The sequence below is a fragment of the Borostomias antarcticus genome (genome assembly GCF_949987555.1).
Source record: "Borostomias antarcticus genome assembly, chromosome: 30".
NCBI classification, from domain to species: Eukaryota; Metazoa; Chordata; class Actinopteri; order Stomiiformes; family Stomiidae; genus Borostomias; species Borostomias antarcticus.
In genome coordinates, this window is record NC_140263.1 from 948,553 (window position 1) to 970,894 (window position 22,342).

At 45.1% G+C, this 22,342-nt stretch overlaps 1 protein-coding gene across 1 annotated transcript in view; it reads right to left on the reverse strand.

Moving 5' to 3' along the window:
- Positions 1 to 22,342, reverse strand: part of LOC311327087 (uncharacterized protein) — a gene marked incomplete at both ends in the record, with an annotated part of 168,751 nt that overhangs the window by 36,159 nt on the left and 110,250 nt on the right. The window contains one exon of the mRNA XM_084460110.1: positions 13,697 to 13,870. Coding sequence (XP_084316236.1) covers positions 13,697 to 13,870 — 174 coding nt within the window. The remainder of the gene's footprint in view (positions 1 to 13,696; positions 13,871 to 22,342) is intronic.

Genomic DNA, 22,342 nt, shown 5'->3' on the forward strand with positions numbered 1-22,342 from the left:
ATAACAACAGTACTCAGCTCAGTATTCAATATTCTAACAATGCAGTCTGTGCAAGTGTGGGCAAGTCTGTGCAAGAGAACAAGCAACGCTTCAGTATACAAACAGGAAAACAGGAAAGGCTGTGGCCTTTCTCCTGCAGTGCTGTCCGTCCTGATGATCTGCAGTGAATCTACAAGCGGACAGTCTTGTTCTGAGCTGCTGTGGAGTTTGGCGGGGGACATGTGACGTCTCGTCCCTCATCAGAACAGAACTCTCTGATCTTGTCAAAGAGATACGTCTGTCTGGCCATGTCCAGTCCGGGTGGGGCTTGCACAAGAAGACCTACTCTGGGGGGCAGGACATCAGACTTGCGCAGCAGCTGAAACTCGACTGCCGGTGCATCACGGTGTTCTCTGGCCACAACCATGCCAGGTCTCTCAGCATCAAAACTGCAATAGAATAGAAGGAAGAAAGTACATTAAACTATTGCCCACAGTACTGGCACTCCATATAGATAAAATAGTACCAGAATGTGTTGATTAAATAGACTAGCTAATGCATGATAGGATGAACGTATTCTCACCTGTTGTGCAAAATCAAAGCTGTAGTGCATAGTGATCTTCTTGCTGGCTGGTATGAAGGGAGAGCTGCAATTCCTTACAAGCTGGAGCTGGTTTTTGCTCATCCTGTAACCAAAACAAAGAAAAAGGTGTCAGACTACCATAGCTCTCATGCTCTCTCATTCTGTTTCTCTCTATAATATAGCTACCTAGCTCGATATTAGCTGCCTCGCTGGCTAGTTTAGGAACAAAGGGCTAGCTCAGCTAACTAGCATGTTAGCTAACGTTAGCTAGCTAGCCTTTGTTAGTTAGTGCTAGTGCCTTTGTTATGCTAGCTAGACTTAGTCACTTGTTTAGAAAGGAGCTACTGCTAAACGACTAACGTTAATGTAATGTAAACAGCACAGATAGTATAAAGATCAGCTTACCCCAAAGCAAAGCAGAATGCTTGGCGGTGGTGTGAATCTGGTACGTCGTTCGACGTTTCGCTTGGTAGCAACTTGGTAACAACAAGTTGATACAGTCATCTCTGTATCACAGGTCATCAAGAATAAAACTCCGTATACGAACGAGTCCTGCTCTGCTGGAGTTTTAGCTGCTCTTAAAACTCTTTCCATGCCCTAGATGCCATCCCCGTCTTCTCTTTAGCAAAAGCTGTAGCATCCATGGTTAAACTTGGGACTGAATGTAAACAAAGCCGGCGTGTTGTTGGGGAAGGGTGGGGGGCGGAGAACCCGGAAGCAATAGCCAATGAAAACAAATCATGCTAATCGATCTGCCCGCCCCCAAGCCCGGCTCGAAATCAGCTAAAAACGAGCTTAGTTTGCAGACTAATTAAACGTATTTCGTGAACCTAAAACTGTTGTCTGTTATAGTAAGTAGGTTCTTCACAACTTCAACTTTGGTAATACACAAAAAAACAAAAAAAAACAAAAAAAGTTTTTTTAGTTATTTTGCCCCCTAGCGCATTTCGGGGTTTGCCGAGTTGCGGACCAAATCACCAGCCGCTGTCACAAATGGACAAACTGGGAACGGAGATGAAGCAGGGGCTGGATAGCTTCAGGGAGGAGACGAGGGCTAGATTCGAGGCTACCGATGTGGAGCTGCGTGACCAACGGAAGGACATTGAGATCCTAGAGGACCGTACGGGTGAGGCGGAGGAATGGAATATCGAGGCTCAGGAAATTATCACAGCTTCGCTCGAACAACAGAGTAGGCTCCAAGAAAAACTGACCGATTTAGAAGGAAGATCAAGAAGAAACAATATCCGCATTTGGGGGGTGAAAGAAGGGCTCGAGGGGGGTTCGGTCACAGAATATGTCGACAAGCTCATTCACACAGAGTTTGGACTGTCTGGGGATGCTAAGCTAGAGATCCAGAGAGCACACAGGGCACTAGCCCCCAAACCACTACAAAACAAACCCCCGAGAGCAATTATTGTGAACTTTCTGAAATTCGATGTCAAGGAGGACATCCTCAAAACAGCCTGGCGATCGAAGGTGGAGCTGGCCGGTCAACGAGTCACTTTCGACCATGACTATTCAACAGAAGTAGCTGTTAAACTACGGAACTACGTGGGTCTCAAGAAAGTTCTCAAGGAGAAAGGAATCCGGTTCCAGTCACCTATGACCATGCTGAGGGTCCACTGGAACGATGGAACCAGGGTCTACAGCAGCGCGCAGGAGGCAGCGAGAGCGATGCGACAGCGAGGATGGAAGGTGCCGGATCAGGGAGAGGAAAGACCTACATTGCTGCAGAGAATGGAGGCGATGCGCAAGTGGACCAGGGTCGGGAGACGAGAGCGCGGAGATGTTCTTGGATCGCGAGCAACAGGAGAGCTCAACCGTTTCAGGAGGAGCGAAGTAGACCACAGTGGTGAGTACGGAGGAACGCTGGAGACCACCGAGACGAACAGCCCACAAGGAGGAAGAGGAGCGAAGTGACTTTTTCGGACCTAGCCTAATTGTTATGATCCCTGGTCCTTTACTGGGTGAGTAAGAACTCCGGGGGGGGGCTCTCTAGTGGGCTTTTGAAAGGACATAGATAGCCTATGACTGATCACGAAGGCTAAAATGGCCCACAGTTGAGCGCAACCCGGAGGATATATTTTTTATTGGTTAATAATGCAGAACAGTACGTTTTGGATTTGCTAGGCTAGGCCAAGGGACAAACATAATCACCTGCATAATATATGGTTTATAAACTAAATGGGGAATATAACCCACCAACTCCTGACCGGGAGCCCCGTAGTTTAGTGTACACAACGTTGGACAATAGTGAGCTTGGGAGACTAACTACGGACAGCGCAGAGGAGATCTCCGCCACTAGGGGGGGCCCTTTCATTAGGGAAGGCTTTACCCCCTACCCACCAACGGGGAAAAAGGGGATGGATCTAAACACCCCAGTTGCCTTGGAAGTTCAAGTTTTGATTTTCAGTTTTTATTTGTTGAGAGTATTGGTTGCTATTGATTTACTATGTATGCTTTCTGACATGTGGGGAATAGAGGGGCATTTTGAGGAGCATTATAATGAATAGTGGTGTAAAAATGGTGTCTTTCAATGTGAATGGAATGAATAATCCGGTGAAAAGGGGGAAGGTGTTGACAAAATTTAGGAAGGAGGAGATACAGGTTTTTTTTTTTTACAGGAAACTCACTTGTCATCACAGGAACATGACAAATTGAAACGGTTTGGGTATGAAAATACATTCTATAGTTCGTGTAAAGAGAGTCACAGGAGGGGGGTGGCCACTTTAATTAAGAATACTGTCAAGTTTGACATATTGAAGGAGATATGTGATAAGGAGGGGAGGTATGTGGTGGTTAAGGGTAGGATGGAAGGGCAAATGGTCACACTAGTTAATGTTTATGCACCGCCAGACAGTGAGAGGAAATTCTTTGAGATAATAATTGACGTCATAACTGAGGAAACGGAGGGAATTCAAATCTGTGCAGGGGATTTTAATGTAGTACTAAATTATAAATTGGACACGACGAGTACAAAGAGGAGTAGGATGCATATTAGTAGGTACATTAACCTACAACTGGCAGAATTAGGAATAATGGATGTACAGATGTGGGAAGTTAGAAATGTCACATGCTGCAGCATTTCACGTCGCGGTATTTGGCAGGGAAATCCCGTTGGAAATCTCGTGGGATTTCAGACGGGTGTTATTTCGTTTTAGTGATGCACCACCGCCAGGTGGCGTCTTTGAGTAGATTTAGCAGGCTGGGCTCTGTTTTTCTCCTATAGTCTACGAATGAAGCATCATTAAGTTTCACATTCTTTAGTTTAAATGCTCTGTTGTAAAGCACTTTGAGCTGAATTTATCTGTATGAAAGGTGCTTTACAAATAACTTTTAATTGTTATTATTACCTTGTTCTCAAACACATGTTTTCTCCATCTGGATGTAATTTAATTATTACGAACACCTATATCTAGGCCTACAGTAGCCTATCTATCTCGGTTACTGACGTCGGGTCAAGACGTGGTGGCTGTTAGGTCAAATGCGCAAAATAACAGTATTGTAAATATATTTGTAAGTAAAGATATGGTGAACGTGGGGGTTTTGCGTTTTGTTTCTGGAACGCATTCAACTGGTAGGCTACTCGTAAACCCCGAAAGTAAATTTGAAGACGGGGCACCAGCTAATGTAGCCAAGTCTGAGCGCAGTAGGCTATATGGCTTCAGCACGATACAAAGAAAAAATAAGCTTGATCGACTTGTGGATCCATACAAAATTGACATAGTCGCCATGAGTAAAGATCACTCATTGCCAATCATATCCGGACATTAACTATCTTGTGCATAGATAGCGGCAGGTTTGACAGTGAGTGCCTTCACATGCACAATATACACAATATTTTGTTATTTGAATGATCTTGAATATATATATATTCAAGATCATTCAAATAAGAAAATATCGTGTATGTTTTTATTTATTTATACCGGCCGCCAGTCGTTCCATGAACGGCTATAGGGAATGCGCAGTTTCGCGCTGGCTACAGCCTATTATATGCACAGTTTCGCGCTACGTAGGCTATTATAAATAAGTATTATTCATTGGGGGAGCTTGGACTCGCTGGGGACTGGTGGAGAGACGCAGAGCCTCCCCAGACGCGACATCTCCAGTTGGCTGAAGAGCTGCGCGCTCTGGCGTCCAAACAGCCATAAGACAAGCTACAGCAAGAACAGAACTGTCTACCAATGCATGAAGTGCACCTAGCTGTCTGTGAGAGGCTATAGCAGAGGATATGTGCGAAGTGTATTTGAGCTGCCGCCTCAACCGTGCGTAAGAGCAGAGCGCATCAACTCGTGTATAGCTACAACTAGTAGCCCATAGCCATTAAAACGGCTTATTGTTTTATTCATATATCAACTAGATAATTTGATAATAATGGTTGAGACATGAATGTAAAAATGATGTTTTATTGATGAAAAGGGTAAAACTGAAAAACATGGAGTCATTGCATTGATCGATGCAGTCCGTTCAAATAGGCATCAAAAGATAAAGTAGGCCCATTTAAAATGACCTATTACATCTTCAAATCCCTTCTAATCTTGGCCTTTGATAGGGTTTTTTCCCGCCCTACTGCCAATTATATCCGAACATTAACTATCTTGTGCATACAGAGCACAAACAATGAAACAATGAAACGAAAAGATTTCCTGTCTGTCTGTGGCATTCGCTACCAGCAAACACTGAAAATACAGCTCCTCAATTTATTTAGATTAGACTAGCTTATCCAACTGGACCACTCCAATGAATGTGGAACGTAGCCTACTTTTATTCTTTAGGTTTTACAGAATCGGCCTACAATGTCCACACATGCATGCGCCATCTGACTAGCTCGTCACTCGCCAGCGAACCTGGACTAGACTATTGTAACACCCCCCCCCAAATTCTTTTATATTCAAATAAACTGGATGAACCGGTTTCCTAGCCCTGGATCGTGGGGAGGGGGGTAGCCTGCGTTAGCGGGTGCTTTGCCATGACCGGCCATTGAATTCGCTAGTTTGATTGATAGATGGATTTAACGTCCAAAGTAGATTGTGCAAGTATTGTATAGGCCGATGTGTAAGAGATGAATGGTTGTAACCATGAACTCAGCCAGAGGTAGGCCCTACTGTAGATTATCAGCATTATCACCAGTCTCAATTTATGTTTTCCTCTAGGCTACGTGTTGCCATTCATTTAAACCACCATCTCATCTAGACTACTTCTGTTGCTGCATTTTTACATTTATGCTTTCATGATTTTAGAGCGCAATAAACATTTTCCAGGATTCCAATAAGTCCATCCATTCATCCAACTTTGTGCTGAGCGCAGCGCAGGCTGGTAGTCTACTGTCAAGGATCCCTACTGTCCCTTAACACGTCTCGCAACTCCCCAGACCATCAAGAGAATTTCAATATGAAAGACCTTGGGATTCCAGGAGTCAAGGCCGTTTCAGACGGGGAGCGACATTCCGCCTGCGTTCTCGCTCGGATCAGCGGGGGACGCACGCGTCCTGCGCGCAGCGGGGAAAGCTGACTACAATTCAGCTCTTGTCGCGGGCGGGCGTGTGCAGCCTAGTTCCATATGAGAACACTCCTCGGTCCAATTCCGTATAGTTGATCCGCCTGTGTACTTTCAACGAATGTATTATTAGACATAATATCATAATAATATATATAGCCTTCAACGACCTCCTGAGCTGCCTGCCTGATGGTCTCAGGGCTAAAGAGACCGCGCGTCGTTTTCCTCCCCCTAACTATTGGCATGCTATCAATGAAAGAAAATACATTGTAAATAAACATGGTTTTAGGCTATTGTTTTTATGTAGGCCTATAGGTTAAGCTATTTGTGTTCATAAGGTAACGTCATTGTAAACGAAAGTAGCCTATAGCCTAACCAATTGACTGGAACCAGGGGGTTTGACAAACGTTAAGAGGCAAAATAATTTGTCTTGACTGCATTCAAGATGTATCTTTCACATTAAAACTACATACAAAGCTGACCAATAGCATTAGAAAGATCTCTTCGAGAGCTTTCATTTCACCTGTTCATTCTGCCCAAATGTCACTCGCGCACCCCTGCAGCTATGTTATCATGTAGCCAGTAGATATGCTAAGAAAATTGCATATGTTTGCAAACTAAAACAAGTGAACACAATTTTACAATCGAAAAATGCTTATGAGACCATTATTTTACTTATATGGGGCAAAAGTGGTTTCTCTTCCTGCTTCTGCCTAAGCCCTCCACAATACCACAACACAACGGTGTCATGTTTTCCGAAGGAGAAGTGAAGAAGACGGTAGCTAGCAGTAGCTAAAGCAGTTAGCTAATGTTAAGATCATTCCTCTAGCTGCTTTGCTGCTAATGCGAGTTCGTCTCCGTTCCTGCCCGAGAAACAGAAGTTGAACTAATAGCATCAAAATCAAAATAGCTACAGGAATCAACGTTGTAAAGTTAGCTATTTTTAGCCACCGACAGCTACCGTTAATATTATGGAAGCTGCTGTCGTGAGCCAACTTGCTATCACGGTCTTATCGTGCAGCTTCACAGCCTGCTATTAGCAGACAGCACTAAAGTTGACAAAATCACACTTGCACATCATTAGAATTCCAACCATTTATATGGGATTTATCATTCAACTAAACATGGAACCTGAATACTACCTGATATTTCAACCTGCTGCCATCAGTGATCAGCGCGTCTGCTTGTTTGAGTCATGAGTATCTTACGCAGTTACATTCCATGTGTCCCAAAACTGTTAAATCATTCCCCATGTAGTTCACTATGAGTCGCACTCAATACATCCATGGTAATAGGGAATAGGGAGTGAGTGAACCATTTCAAACACATCTCTGGTCATCTCCGTTAGCCATCTTACTCGTCCTGATGCCATGTTCCATATGAGAACACTCAGTTAGCCTACTGTATTAAACTTCTACTTGTCCCGACAGTTAACAGATATAGACCCGGCGACATTTACAGAGATAGAAACTATAAATAGATAGGCTTTGTTCGTAATAATTAAATTACAACCAGACAGAGAACAAGGAGTTTGAGAACGGTAGGCTCATCTAATGTGCGAGATGAGCTACAGCAATGGGTCAATGAGTGGTATTACTGCGCCCCTATGGGCAGGCGAGCGGTGGTACGGAATGCCGTAAAGCGCCTGTTAGAATACCACGGGTCAAGTTACATTCTTATGTTCCCACATCTGTATGGAGGGACGTGCGTACATTAGCTAGGGACTACACACATTACTCTCACCGACATTCAACTTACTCGAGAATAGACTACTTCTTTATGACAGCGGGGGACAGACACAGGGTGGAGGACTGCAGGATAGGAGTTACGGACTTGTCGGACCATAGTGCAATATACCTGGCAGTGAATCTGAACAGTAGGAGGAGAAACACTGATTGGAGACTGAATGTAGGATTATTGAATAATAAGGAATTAGTAGAAGAAATAAAGAGGGATATAAATAGATACAGGAAGGAGAATGACAATGGAGAGGTGGATCCAACTATTCTATGGGATGCATTAAAGGTGGTTATGAGGGGGGAACTAATGGCACGGACAGCAATCCTCAAACGAGCCAGACTGGGACTCTATCAAAATCTGATAGGGAAGCTAAAAGAGCGAGAAGAACAACATAAAGATATGAATACCACCGAGGCGCTAGAGAAGGTTAAGGAAGTCAGGGGGAAGATTGACAAGTTACTATTGGCAGAGGTAGAGAAGAAAGCCAGATTTGTGAAGCAGACTTATTATGAGGGCGGGCCAAAAGCAAGCAGATTATTAGCCAGACGTATAAGGATGCAACAAAAATTAAACACTATACATAAGATCAGGGATCCCAGGACTAATGGACCAGAGGAGATAGAGAAGGTATTTGTTGACTACTATAGGTCACTATACACACAACCGACAGCAGCAAAACCAGAGAGGATGAAGGCATTTTTAGATGGCCTGGACTTGCCATCGATAGGAAAACTACAGAATAGGCTCCTAAATTCTGATATTACAGAGGAAGAAGTAGAGGAAGCAATTGGTAGACTGAAGAATTGCAAGTCGGCTGGTAGTGATGGGTTTCCATCCGAGTTTTATAAGGTTTTCAGACATGAACTTAGCCCTCTATTGTCTAGTTCTTGCATGAACTAAGCCATCATCACTACAATTCCAAAAGAAGGAAAGAACAAAGAAATGTGCAGTAGTTTTAGACCGATATCCATACTCAATGTTGACTATAAGATATACAACTCAATAATTTCAAAAAGATTTGAGACGTTCATGCCAGATATCATAGATGAGGACCAGGCTGGTTTTATAAGGGGAAGACGAACACAGGACAACATAAGGAAGACAATCCATGTAGTGGAAGAGACACAGAGGAGGGGAGAGAGTGCAGTCCTGGTGAGCATAGATGCGGAAAAGGCATTTGATTGTGTGAGGTGGACCTACCTTTTTAATGTCTTAAGTTTGGATTCAATGATGAATCTGTTAGGTGTATTAGGGCATTGTATAATGAACCAACCGTAAGAGTGAAGGTGAATGGTAGCCTAACAGATAGGTTTATGTTGGAACGATCGACCAGGCAGGGTTGTTGCTTATCCCCTACGCTCTTCGCTATCTTCATTGAGCCATTGGCTCAAGCGATTAGGCAAAACCAAAACATAACGGGAGTAGAGATAAGGGGGTCAGAATACAAGCTGGGTCTTTTTGCAGACGACTTGATAGTATATATGACACGACCGGACATCAGCTTTCCGACCCTGATGGGTGTACTGGAGGAATATGGGCACTATTCAGGTTATAAAATTAACGTGACAAAGACGCAGATCTTGACGGTGAATTACACACCTACAACAGGGATTAAAGAAAACTTCAAAATTAGATGGGACTCAAACGAAATAATATATTTAGGGGTGTATATCACAAAAGGAATGGAGAAATTATACAATGCAAATTATATACGTATTAACCAGGAAATCAAGAAGGATTTGAGAAGGTGGTCAGTGCTCAATCTGGACTTTGGCTCGAGGATAGAGATAACCAAAATGAACATATTGCCGAGGCTGCTGTATCTTTATCAGTCTCTGCCCATACAAATTCCACCAAATCAATTCACGGAGTGGGACAAATTGATCTCCAGATTTATTTGGGGGGGGGAGAGACCTAGGATTAGATTTACAACTATGCAGCTGCCCAAATAGAGAGGAGGTATGGCAGTGCCTTGCTTTAAGGATTACTACTATGCAGCGCAGCTCAGGGCTGTGGCGTGTTGGTGTGACGCGACCTATGAAGCCAGATGGAAAGACATAGAGACGAAAGGGGAGGGTTACCAAATTCAGACACTACTAGGGGATAGGGAACTATTTAAGACACAGGGGAAATTATTGGATCCGATCACTAAATTCACTTTAGACATTTGGAACGAGGTAATAAAGAAATTCAAATTAGAGAAAGAGACCAACATTTTGAGATGGTTATCACACGATAGTGGATTTCGACCAGGGAGCGATGACCAGAGTTTTAAGGGATGGGCGAATAGGGGCATTTTTCAATACCTGAGGGACAGATTCAGTTTGGGGGAAGGAGATTATTACAGGTACATGCAGGTGAGAGATTACTATGTAAAGGAAATAAAAATAGACAAGTCTATAGAGCAGAATAAGATTATCAGAATAATGATTGATGCATATGAAGGAAAGGAAGTTAGGGCTATTTCAGCCTTTTACCAAGCACTGTTGGAGAACAGGGGGAACTCGACTAAATGTGTAAAAGAAAAGTGGGACAGAGAATTGGGGATAGAGATGACCGAAGAAGAATGGAACAATATCTGTAGGGTCCAGCACTCAACCACGGCCTCGAGGGTGTGGAGGGAGTTTGGCTTGAAAAACATAATCAGATACTTCATAACACCAAAAGTGAAGGGGAGGTATGCGCCAGCTCATGATGCGTGTTGGAGACAATGCAGCCAAGTAGGGGCAGACCACACGCACATATTTTGGAAGTGTCCAAGGATGGAGAAGTATTGGGGAGATGTATGGGGAGTATTGAAAGAGATTTTGGGCTATGAAGCGCCTAAGACTGGCTTAGTATTATACCTAGGAAATTTGACGGGGGAAAACATACAGGGGGGAGACAGATATCTGGTCAAGGTTTTGCTGGCTGCCAGCAAAAAGGCTATAACGAGAGCTTGGTACAAGATTGATCCCCCTACAAAGGCGCAGTGGCTGGGGGTGGTAGAGGAAATGTATGATATGGAAAGGTTCACGCATATATTGAGGGTGCAAGGGGGGAAATTTGATGGAAAGTGGGAAAAATGGATTGAGTATAGGAAAATGGAATAAATAAGGGAGAAAAAAGAGAAAGAAAAAAAAAAAAAATAAGACACCATAGATCATTAGGATTGGGAATATACAATGATACAATATGGATGGGAAGGGAAGCTCACATGTCTAAATGTTTATTATTTTGTGTGTATTTCATTATTGTTGTTGTTTGTTTACTTTCTGTTGGCATTGTTTCGTTTGCCATTTGTTTGTTGTACACTGTGAAAATTTAAATAAAAATCTCAGTTACAAAAAAAAAAAACGTGCTGAAAACGAACAGAATAAATCTGAGCGAGTCCCCACATAACAGGCCCTCACTCTGCCCCAGTTCACCCTGGCTGATGAGGCCCCCTCGTACAGCTTCAGGCTGCCCTCCAAACACCTGAGGTCCTGCTCTCCCCTAACAATCACTGTCAGGTCATCTGCATGGGCAGAGAGACACCCTGGAGCACAGACCGACCCCTGGTGAGTCTACGCCCTGCAACCTCCTACGCAGCAACCCAAGCAACGACTCAAGCTCTCTAGCTGAGCTGTCCAGCTGGCGTGCCAACGGGCAGCCCTGGCGAATCCTGCGCCCCACCCGTACTGGCCTGCTCAGCCCCCCGCCCACCTTCACCAAACAGGCCCCATCATACAGTAACTTCACCCCAGATATGAAACCCTGCCCAAACACACCCAGACAACACATTTAACAAATAATCATGGTCCCCCCTGTCAAAGGCTTTTTCCTGGTCCAGCGAGACCAGGCCCAAACCCATGTCTACGCGTTGTGACAGTTCCATCAGGTCCCTTACAAGGAACAAACTGTCCATGATCGACCGACCTGGCACACAGTACGTCTGGTCCCTATGCACTAGAGTGTTCAGGTGAGTGTTCAGTCTATCCTCTATGCACTATAGTGTTCAGGTGAGTGTTCAGTCTATGATCAAACCCTACACCCCCTCCCGACCGCTACGCTCTGCTACCTCAGGGCGACTGATTGCCCCGTCACTCCGAGGCCCCTGCGGTCGATCGACACGGTCACGGCTCTTCTCTGTCCTTGCCCCGCAGTGGTGGAATGAACTGCCCACTGATGTCAGGACAGCAGAGTCACTGTCCATCTTTCACCGCAGGCTCAAAACTCATCTCTCCAAGAAGTAGTACAACAATCCCCCCGCCTAAGCACTTATTGTATTGTATTGTATTGCACTGTACTTTAGATTGCTATTCTTGAACCTTTCCCTTCTGGCAAGTAGTAGTACATTGGCTCTTCCTACATTAAATGCAATTATTGTTAGTCGCTTTGGATAAAAGCGTCTGCTAAATGACTGTAATGTCATGTAATCTATGCACTATAGTGTCCAGGTGAGTGTTCAGTCTATCCCCTATGCACTATAGTGTTCAGGTGAGTGTTCAGTCTATTCTCTATGTACTATAGTGTCCAGGTGAGTGTTCAGTCTATCTTCTATGCACTATAGTGTTCAGGTGAGTGTTCAGTCTATTCTCTGTGTACTATAGTGTTCAGGTAAGTGTTCAGTCTATTCTATGCACTATAGTGTTCAGGTGAGTGTTCAGTCTATTTGGCAGGCTCTTTGTGTATATTTTATAGTCCACACAGAGCAATGCCACTGGCCTCCAGTTGTTCAAGTCAGTCAAGTCCCCCTTCTTGGGCAGGAGCGTTAGCCCCGCCCGCTGACAGCTCAGTGGCAGCTCACTGTCCCTGGTGCATTCCTGCACCATGCGCAAAAAGGCCTGACCCATTAAGGCCCAGAAGTGCTTATAAACATCCACAGGCAGGCCATCGACCCCAGGGGCACGGCCCAGGGCCATCTGACCAACCGCCTTAGTTACCTCCTGATATGACAGGGGCAAGTCCAAGTCCACCCTTTACGCAGGTAACAACTGAGGTGGGTCGTTCAACACACATTCAGAACATCCAGCCTTACAGCCCTCAGCCCTGAGTAGAGCTGCACAGCCCCCTCCCACATCTCCCGCACCACAGACGCAACACCACCATCAGACCCTTTCAGCAAGTGGGGAAGCTATTTCGTTTCTAAAGATCATATTACAGAGGCATGTGAAAAACCACAACAAGCCCTCGCTCTATGTAAGCACAACTAGCGATTCATAAAGACAGATTGATGAAAACATCCGTTTCGCGGCAGAAAATTGATTTTTTAGAAGCTGCATTCTCAGTGCCCCGTCCACCACCATTACATGGATATACTTGGCTCGCGCTGGATTTTAAATTTCTTCTACAGGCCTCCGAATTACACCAAAGTTTTCTCGGTGAGTGAAACGTCTTATAATATGCCTTTAATAAGGTCCAGGTTGTCAAAAACAAGCATTCTCCTTTAACATTATTTTGAGCAGTTTGTGGATTACTGTGCAATCTGTATGAGTGTGTGTATGTGTTTCTCTTTGGCGCATGGTGGTGAACCCACATTAGCCCCATAAATATATGCGGCCCCCCCCAAAACAAAATTCACAGTTGTCACTGCCTCTAAACTTCAGCCCCTGATGCTTTTCCCTCAACCCCTAATGATTTGGGATCCTAGCAGCGCCCCTGTTTTGTACCTAATCCACATTTTTTATTTAGTCTTGATTGTGTCTTTGTTCCTTCAATAAAGGACCCACCCACCACCTACAGTCTGTATATGTCTGTATGTATGCTTTGAGATGATAGTCCCTATTTTGTCAACTCTACTGTATGTACTGTAGTCCAAAGATAATTTCTCAACTTGAATGTTGATGCTCAAAACATCCCTCTTCAAGGACAGAGATGTAATTACTTAGACATTTAAATCCCATCATTTAACATGTGAATATGCTCAGGGATACAGACCTCAGTTTCTCCAGTTTGCAGTGTGGACTCCCCAGTCCAGCAGAGAGCAGCTTCACTCCTGAATCCTGCAGGTCATTGTTACTCAGGTCTAACTCTCTCAGGTGGGAGGAGTTTGAGCTGAGAGCTGAGGCCAGCAGAGAACAGCATGTCCCTGTTAATCTGCATCCACTCAGGCTGAGGAGACAAGGACAAGTATTAGCAAACATTTTCACCAGTAATCAGTGCATTGACAAAGCGTGTTTTCATTGGCAAAACACATTTTCAGACTAATAAAGTCCAGAAACGGGTAACTTCCCTCTTCACTTCAGTCTTCTGTGATAGTAGCTTTGCTTTCTGTATAATTTAACTGTGACAAAGATGACATTTATTCTACAAACAAACACTGCTACACTAGTGGTGAAAAGGAGGAATGACAGCTACTGTTGTCTTCCTCTCTCAGACTGAATTATAAATAGACTGACTCATTCTGGAGCTAGGAGAGAGAGTGCTGCTGCATCTAATATGTTTTAGTCATGAGCAGGTTTTTAATTCCTCTTATGAATACTCAGCATCCATAGAAATGTATGTAAGGCCTTTCCTGATTGGCTGGACACTATGGACCTGAGTCAGCTTGGAGGGTGCTAAGGCTCTTTGGACAGGACATGGACAGTGCCTGAGCCTCTGATGTTGGAACTCACAAAACGTGGCGGCACCGTGGTGTCAGCACAGTGGCGGGATCCACCAATGTGTTTTCATGCAGTGTTGCACACTAACCACCAGGAGGCATCGTTGATCAAGAAGCAACTAGTGGCAGCAAAGCGTGTGACAATACTGTAGATTATTGAGAGACTGGTAACTTTAGGCTGGAATGTAGACTATTCAGCGAAACTACAACTAGCCTATATATAAACTATAATTACATAACATTTGAGATGTACAATGTATGTACATGTATAACAATTGAGAAAGCAGCCTATAGTAATGTGAACTTGTGATTCTATTGTGGAATGCAGAAGAGAGAGTGATTTGTTGAATGATGAATTGAATGAATGAGCTGAGGGAGGCCTAGTGTGTCCATAGGAAAGAGACTCTACAAGCGACCATGCTGATGTGAGATACGGGATTTTGACACAAATGTGAATTTATCTGTTTACCAAATGCGCAAGATGAGCGATGTAAAGTGGGGAGCAAAAAAAGAGCGAGGCAACAGATTCACTAGGCCAGTGGTTATTGGAACAAAACTTCTTTTTTGAATGGGGTTATTCTATAGGCTATCAATTCTACATTAATCTCATAGCAGTGAGCACTGACATGACTGTTTAAATCAACAGCCTAACACTTCTATTAGCCCATCATTGTTGTCAATAGCGTAGCCTAATGGTACTGTTCCCGTCTCCATGCCCCCACGCTAGTTTGGACCCACTATTCAAATCTCCCTCAAAACCTGTTAAAACAACCTGATGATAGGACAAACAGTACTGTTGATGGGGCCTAATCAACTCCAATGGGCAGTCTGCATTTTAATCAAGTTTATCTCCCAAACAGGGAGAAAGGAACCACATTTATATATATAAACCGTAATTCATCAAGAAAGTATCAACAACTAACATATAACCACACACTGAGATTTCACTCCTAGTTTACAATGAATGATGAAGTGAATGATCTGAGGTAAGCCTGTATGCTAAAGGCAAGAGACTCTACAAGCCACCATGCTGATGTGGGATACTGTATTTTGACACAAATGGGCTAGTGTGAATGTATCTGTTAATCAATAGGCTAGGCCTAAAAGACAACCGCCGAGCACTTAAATGTCAATTTGACTGGACTCAATCGCTATTAGCCTTTATAACGAGTATACTCACTATCATTGTGATTATGAACACTTGGATTAACAATGGCCTATTATCATCGGGGGACCTCATTTCAATGTTGCCAAGCATACAAAGACATTAAATATACAATGAATAAATACTGTAGCACTATAATGCGGTAGTCTATGCTATGAATTTGATCAGAGCTGCTCTTAGCGGGACTGGCTCAGAAGAAATGCATTTAGCCTACAGCTTGACTGACATTTACTGGATGGCTGACCATAGAAGACAGTCAAATAACGTATTAAACAAGCTTAGACTAACGTTTAAAGAAGTAGGCTACCCTACTTCTAAAAGAAGGTATTTCAGTATGTTATTTTATTGCCATGCAGGCATGGGTTCTATAACAATTCAACTAAATGTAGGCTACTTTCTTCCTATAGGAACGGGAAATCAGCAATACTTGAAAATGGAATACAAATGCACTTGTTTAAATTAATTCCAATATACTATATTCATGGTTTACAACCATTCGTCTCTAACCTGTACCTAGATAAATACATAATAAGGTGAACAGTAGCCTAGTAATAATAGGCTATAATATAGTTATCCCAGCAGCGCAGATAGAGATTACAATTAGAACTTGTATTCAATATTACTTTAAAAGCAAAGAATGCGCACCAGACATGGAAGACAAACAGGGATGGAAATGTATTTGTTGATGACTTTTGGCGTTTGGTTGAATCCTCCCCCCAGCTCATCAAGTGTATTTGAATATAAACAGCATTGGGAAGGGGGAAGGGCAGTCCAGTTCCTCCTGTGGCTGTCTAGCTCGCTAGCTACGGTCAAGCTATATGATAAATGCATTTTCTTCTGAGCTAGTCCCACTAAGCTCTGAGCAGCTCTGACATGATCAAATTCATCACATTTTTGGATTAAACAGCTCCAGTAGAGATATTCTACTATAACCAGAGGGCATTACAATATCATTCAAAAGGAGATCTATTGACTGCATGACCTGTTAGTCTCTGGCTACCCCTCGTCCGCTGTGCGCTCACGGAGTCTTGGTGCACGACCCTCTCTCTCTCTCCAAACTCATCGATTATGTTGAGTCGCTGCGCTCCCCATGCAGTCTGCCACATAATTAGGGGTAGGATCAGTAGGCTACATGTAGGCTACATCCTCTCCCCCTTTCTGTAAAGCGTATTGTGTTGTCTTTGTATATGAAATGAGCTATAATGATTTAAGTGATCTGACTGATAATCAGTTATTGCAGTGGTATTGAAGTAGGCAGAAACACTTTTTTGTTGTTTTCCATATACTCAGTTTAGGCTACAGTAAACTCTGATAACCTTTTGCCTAGGCCATACACAGTCTGAGGGCAGAGAAGGTCAAGGAAGGTTCTCTGCTGACCAGTTCTTCTGTAAGAGTAAACAGCAGCTGCTAGAACTGGGTAATCAGACATCGGAGACATCTAGAATGTCCGGTCCCCTAGCAACGGTCTAATCTTGACCTGGCTGATCGACAAATGACTAGATCACTGTATCATTGCAGCCTATCACCATAATCTGAGATGTCACATGACGCCCCGCTGGTGGAGTTAAGAACCACCGGGCTGCTTAGCCGAGGGCAGCTTAGCTTAGCTTCTTAGCCTCCTAGCCTTGTAACCTGTTAACATGATAGCTTGCTAGCCCCTTAAGCCGCTCAACAGCTGTACCATAATACTGCATTCTTCATGCTACATTCTTCTCTAATTTCCTGGCTTCTACTTCCACTTCTCCTTCGACAACAACTTGGTATTGTAACAATTGGCATAACGTAATAATTGTACTCAGCCTAGTTATTGTATCTGGGCTATTGTTTTGTAACACTATATGCTTATTGTTTAATAAACCCACATGATTCATGGCTTCAGGTAATCCAACTGTCTGTTTAGATCTGTATACATAGGATATACATCAGTATTCTGCTCGATTCCTTTATATCACCACAACGGACAGATGTTGAACCCAGAACAGTAATGTTATTAGCAAACATTTTCATCAGCAATCAGTACATTAACAAAGTGTGTTTGCATTGGATAAACACATTGTCAGACTAATAAAGTATAGAAAAGGGTAACTTCACTCCTGAGTCTTCTGTGATAGTAGCTTTGCTTTCTGTATAATTTAACTGTGACAAAGATTACATTTATTCTACAAACAAACACTGCTACACTAGTGGTGAAAAGGAGGAATGTCAGCTACTGGTGTCTTCCTCTCTCAGACTGAATTATAAACAGACTGACTCATTCTGGAGATAGGAGAGAGAGGAGAGACAGAGAGAGGAGGAGCAGAGAGAAGAGAGAGAGAGGAGGAAGAGATAGAAGAGAAGAGAGAGGAGAGACAGAGAGAGGAGGAGCAGAGAGAGGAGGATCAGAGAGAAGAGGAGAGAGAGAAGAGGAGGATCAGAGAGAAGAGAGAGAGAGAGGAGGAACAGATAGAAGAGAGAGAGAGAGGAGGACCAGAGAAGAGGAGAGAGAGGAGGAACAGAGAGAAGAGGAGAGAGAGAAGAGGAGGAGCAGAGAGAAGAGGAGGACCAGAGAAGAGGAGAGAGAGAAGAGGAGGAACAGAGAGAAGAGGAGAGAGAGAAGAGGAGGAACAGAGAGAAGAGGAGAGAGAGGAGGATCAGAGAGAAGAGGAGAGAGAGGAGGAACAGAGACTTTGACGTTTGATGCTCTTTAATGAGACATACTTACAAAACACTAAACATCCCCCAAATTAAAACCACAGTTATAATCTTTGAAAAAAGAAAACACACCAACAACAACAACCCCCCCCCCCCCCCCCCCCCCACACACACACACACCCACACGCAGTAGCACAGAACGGCATCAGCTCACAAACAAACATCAAGCCCATATGCCCCCACCGTACAAATTGCCACCCCCAGACACCACACCCTCTCAAACTCAGCCACATTGTTATTGATCACAAAATAGGTGTATTCTACCCTAAGGCGTGCAGAGACCCTCCCCCTAACCACCTGGACTGGGTCCGTGGCCCCACCCCTCTCACCTTATTCCTCCCTGTAATCCAAATGGACAACTTAGCTCGCCCAAACACAACATTGAGCAAAACACACTTTGCCCACCTCCTGCACGTGTACTGTGGGCCCAAAACAAACAGTTCCTTAGAAAACACAAACCCCAACCTCACACATGAGGGCTGTAACAGCACAAACAGAGGAACAAGACGTGCACAAACAGAAAACACATGAACCACCGTCTCCACCTCACCACAGTATGGGCCCCCCTCCCCCACCCCGGGGTCAAGCCCGGACAGAAGGCGCTCGGTCATCAGGGCCCTGTGCACCACTCTCCACTGCAAGTCCCCTGTCCTTTTAGGGATGGGGGGCTTATACAGCACCCGCCACCTGAACCTCACACTGCTCCCCCCACCTAGAACCCCCTGCCACTGGTGGAACCCAACCCCCTGCAAGGCCCTGACGTTCCTCGCCTTCACACATGCCTCATACAGAGCCCTCCCCTTCACCTGTCTGAGGTCACCAGGGTCATACAGAGCCCTCCCCCTCACCTGTCTGAGGTCACCAGGGTCATACAGAGCCCTCCCCCTCACCTGTCTGAGGTCACCAGGGTCATACAGAGCCCTCCCCCTCACCTGTCTGAGGTCACCAGGGTCATACAGAGCCCTCCCCTTCACCTGTCTGAGGTCACCAGGGTCATACAGAGCCCTCCCCCTCACCTGTCTGAGGTCACCAGGGTCATACAGAGCCCTCCCCCTCACCTGTCTGCGGTCACCAGGGTCATACAGAGCCCTCCCCCTCACCTGTCTGAGGCCACCAGGGTCATACAGAGCCCTCCCCCTCACCTGTCTGAGGTCACCAGGGTCATACAGAGCCCTCCCCCTCACCTGTCTGAGGTCACCCAGGCTCAGAGTCCTGAAGGTCAGCAGCTCCCACTCTCCTGCCCGTCTCCAGAGTCCACCTCAACCGTCAGCAGAGGAAACTCTGGAGAGTCGTCCTCCCTCGGCCGGGCCAGAGTGTCCTTTACTGAGTCAGGCAGCGCCCCCCGTACTCTCCCTCTCTCTCCCTCTCTCTCTCCCTCCCCCCTCTCTCTCTCTCCCTCCCTCTCTCTCTCTCTCTCTCCCTCTCTCTCCCCCCTCGCTCTCTCTCTTCCTCTCTCCCCCCCTCTCTCTTCCTCTCTCTCTCTCTCCCTCCCTCTCTCTCTCTCTCTCTCTCTCTCTCCCTCTCTCTCCCTCCCTCTCTCTCTCCCTCTCTCTCTCTGGCTCTCCCTCTCTCTCTCTCTCTCTCGCCCCCCGTACTGCCACACAGAGCCTCTCCAGTAGCCTGACGGAGACGACTCCTGTCTGCTCTGACCAGTCCTGTGGTGACCTCCAGCCTCGGGGACACACAGATGGTCCAGCTTAGTCAGGCCCCCTCTCATGAGCCGCTCTCACAAGGTGTCCGCTGTAGTCATGGCCCCCAGCTGGAGCAGTGGGTTGTAGAACAGAGGCTCCTCCCACACCCAGGGCCCAGCCTCTAAGCCCCTCCTCCGTAAGGGTCTGAGGCAGCCCCAGGCCCTCAGGACCGCAGCACAGAAATCCCAAAGAGCCGTCAGGTTCAGCCCATCCTGTCTCATGAGGAAGAGCTGGCGGTCCAGCCCTAAACCACCAGCCCTCCTCAGTAGAGCACAAGCCAGCTCCCCCAGCAACTGTCCTTGTTATACAGCAGTCTTTGGGCAGCTTGCAAACGGAACGCAGCCCCCCTGCTCTCCAGATCCACCAGCCCTTGTCCTCCCTCACAGACAGGCATGTACAGCACTGGGGACCGGAGCCAGAATTCTCTTCTGAACCTGCTGCTACTGCTGAAAAGATGCCCTTGAACTTTCCAGACTGTCTGCTGAATGTGCCCAACTCGTGAACCCACTGCAAGGCATCACATATCAAAGGACTGGCGAGACATGCAGACTGTTTGATTAAGTTAATGCAGTGTGCCCCACAATGCACATACCAAGCCAATGGCTGCGGTCTCTTCAGCTCAACCTGTGCTCCTGAATGTCTCCCGGACATATTGGCAGCACCATCGTATGTCTCACCCCTTAAACCAGACATGGGGATATTTAGCCTCAAGAGGACATCCACGATCATTCTACCAATCTCCTGTCCAGTAGTCCCTGAGACCTCGTACAGCCCAACAAAAACCTCCTGAGGTACCAAGTCATGATCTACATATCTAAAGCATATACTCTCTTTCTCCATTCCTGAGATGTCCTGAGTGCCATCTACAATGACTGAGTACTGCACAACAGGTCATGATGGAGTGCACAATGCTTCTGACAATACCATTTCCAAACAATTGCAAAATCTCGTTTTGCACGGATGGAGAGGTATAATCATGGCAACGAGATAGCCAACCATAGAGACAAGCATCATCCTTGGCTTTGTATTTTAAAGCTGGATGAGATTCCCATCATGCGTCTCATGGCCCCGCAGTGCCATACCCTGCCTAGCAAGGTACTGTACTGCACATACAACATTATGCAGGCAGTGTGGAGCATCTTCTTGTTTTTTTGCCCACACACTTGAGAGTTGTGCATTTATTGGGCTTGCTTCTTGAGCACTAACTGTGACTGCATGATGGTGAGTATTCTTGTGGCGTTCAAATCTAACAAGAGCATGCTTCCAGTTACTGTATCCCTTCGAGGAGAATGCAGGGTCTGCCTTTTTGGACAGTGTGCTTTTCTGTATTGAGTATGTTTTCACACAGTGAAAACAGAGTACTCCCTTCACAGCTGGGCTATAATGAAGCCAAGTATATTGTACCAACTCTCCTGAAAATGGAGGACCCTGTTTGACAGCTTTTGAACAACAATGTATTTGGGATGAGGTTGGTTTGGCTCGGCTTCAATCTCCAGTACATGTTGAGGACTACGCTGTTCACTGTCACTCTCACTGCTACTGCTGCTGCCTTCATCTGGAGCAGTTTCCTTTGAAATACACAGCAGTACAGGCTACAATTAGCCACTCTATCAACTAACTACATGTGGAAATACATCTACACACTGATGAGGCTTGTCACCACTTAGCCTATTACTAAATACAACTATATGTCCTCATGTTGTTACAACACTAGGCCTCACCTGCAACTCTTCCTCTCCTCCTCTGTGTGACTCTGATCTACCTGGCAGGACTGATTCTGTGACTGTCACCTGAGAAAATAACACATTGATGGATTCCATATATGACCACACACACATTCAAAATTCAAATTTCAAACACACATCAACATTGATGAACCAGTGTTACAGTATCTCATTTCAAACACACATCAACATTGATGAACCAGTGTTACAGTATCATCAGCCTAACACCTGTCACAATACTGTACTAAATCTCACAACTAACATATGACCAAGTCATTATGCTATTATTCTAGCTCTCCTGTGACCCTGCAACTCCCCCTTCCTCTCCTCTCTCTGAGCCCCCTGGCAGGACTGCTTCTGTCACCTGCACATTGATACATGGCTTGTTGAGGAAACATATGTTGGCCTAACAGCTTCATTGAGCAGGCAAGTATTACTACTATTTTATTATTGTTGACTCTGGCAATTAAGAAAGTGTTTTCTTTGAGCTGACTTTCTGTGACTTGTTGCTTTAAAATAGCTCCTGATGTCCACTTTTTTTCTTTTGGTTGCTGCCATCTGGACTAACGTTAGCTAAGCACTAGGGATGTAACAATATATCGTGCCACAATATATCACGATACAGAAACGTCACAATACGTATCGTCAAGGTGAAAACAATATTGTGATATGTTTATTGTATATCAGTGAACGCTGGCTACACAACGCTGG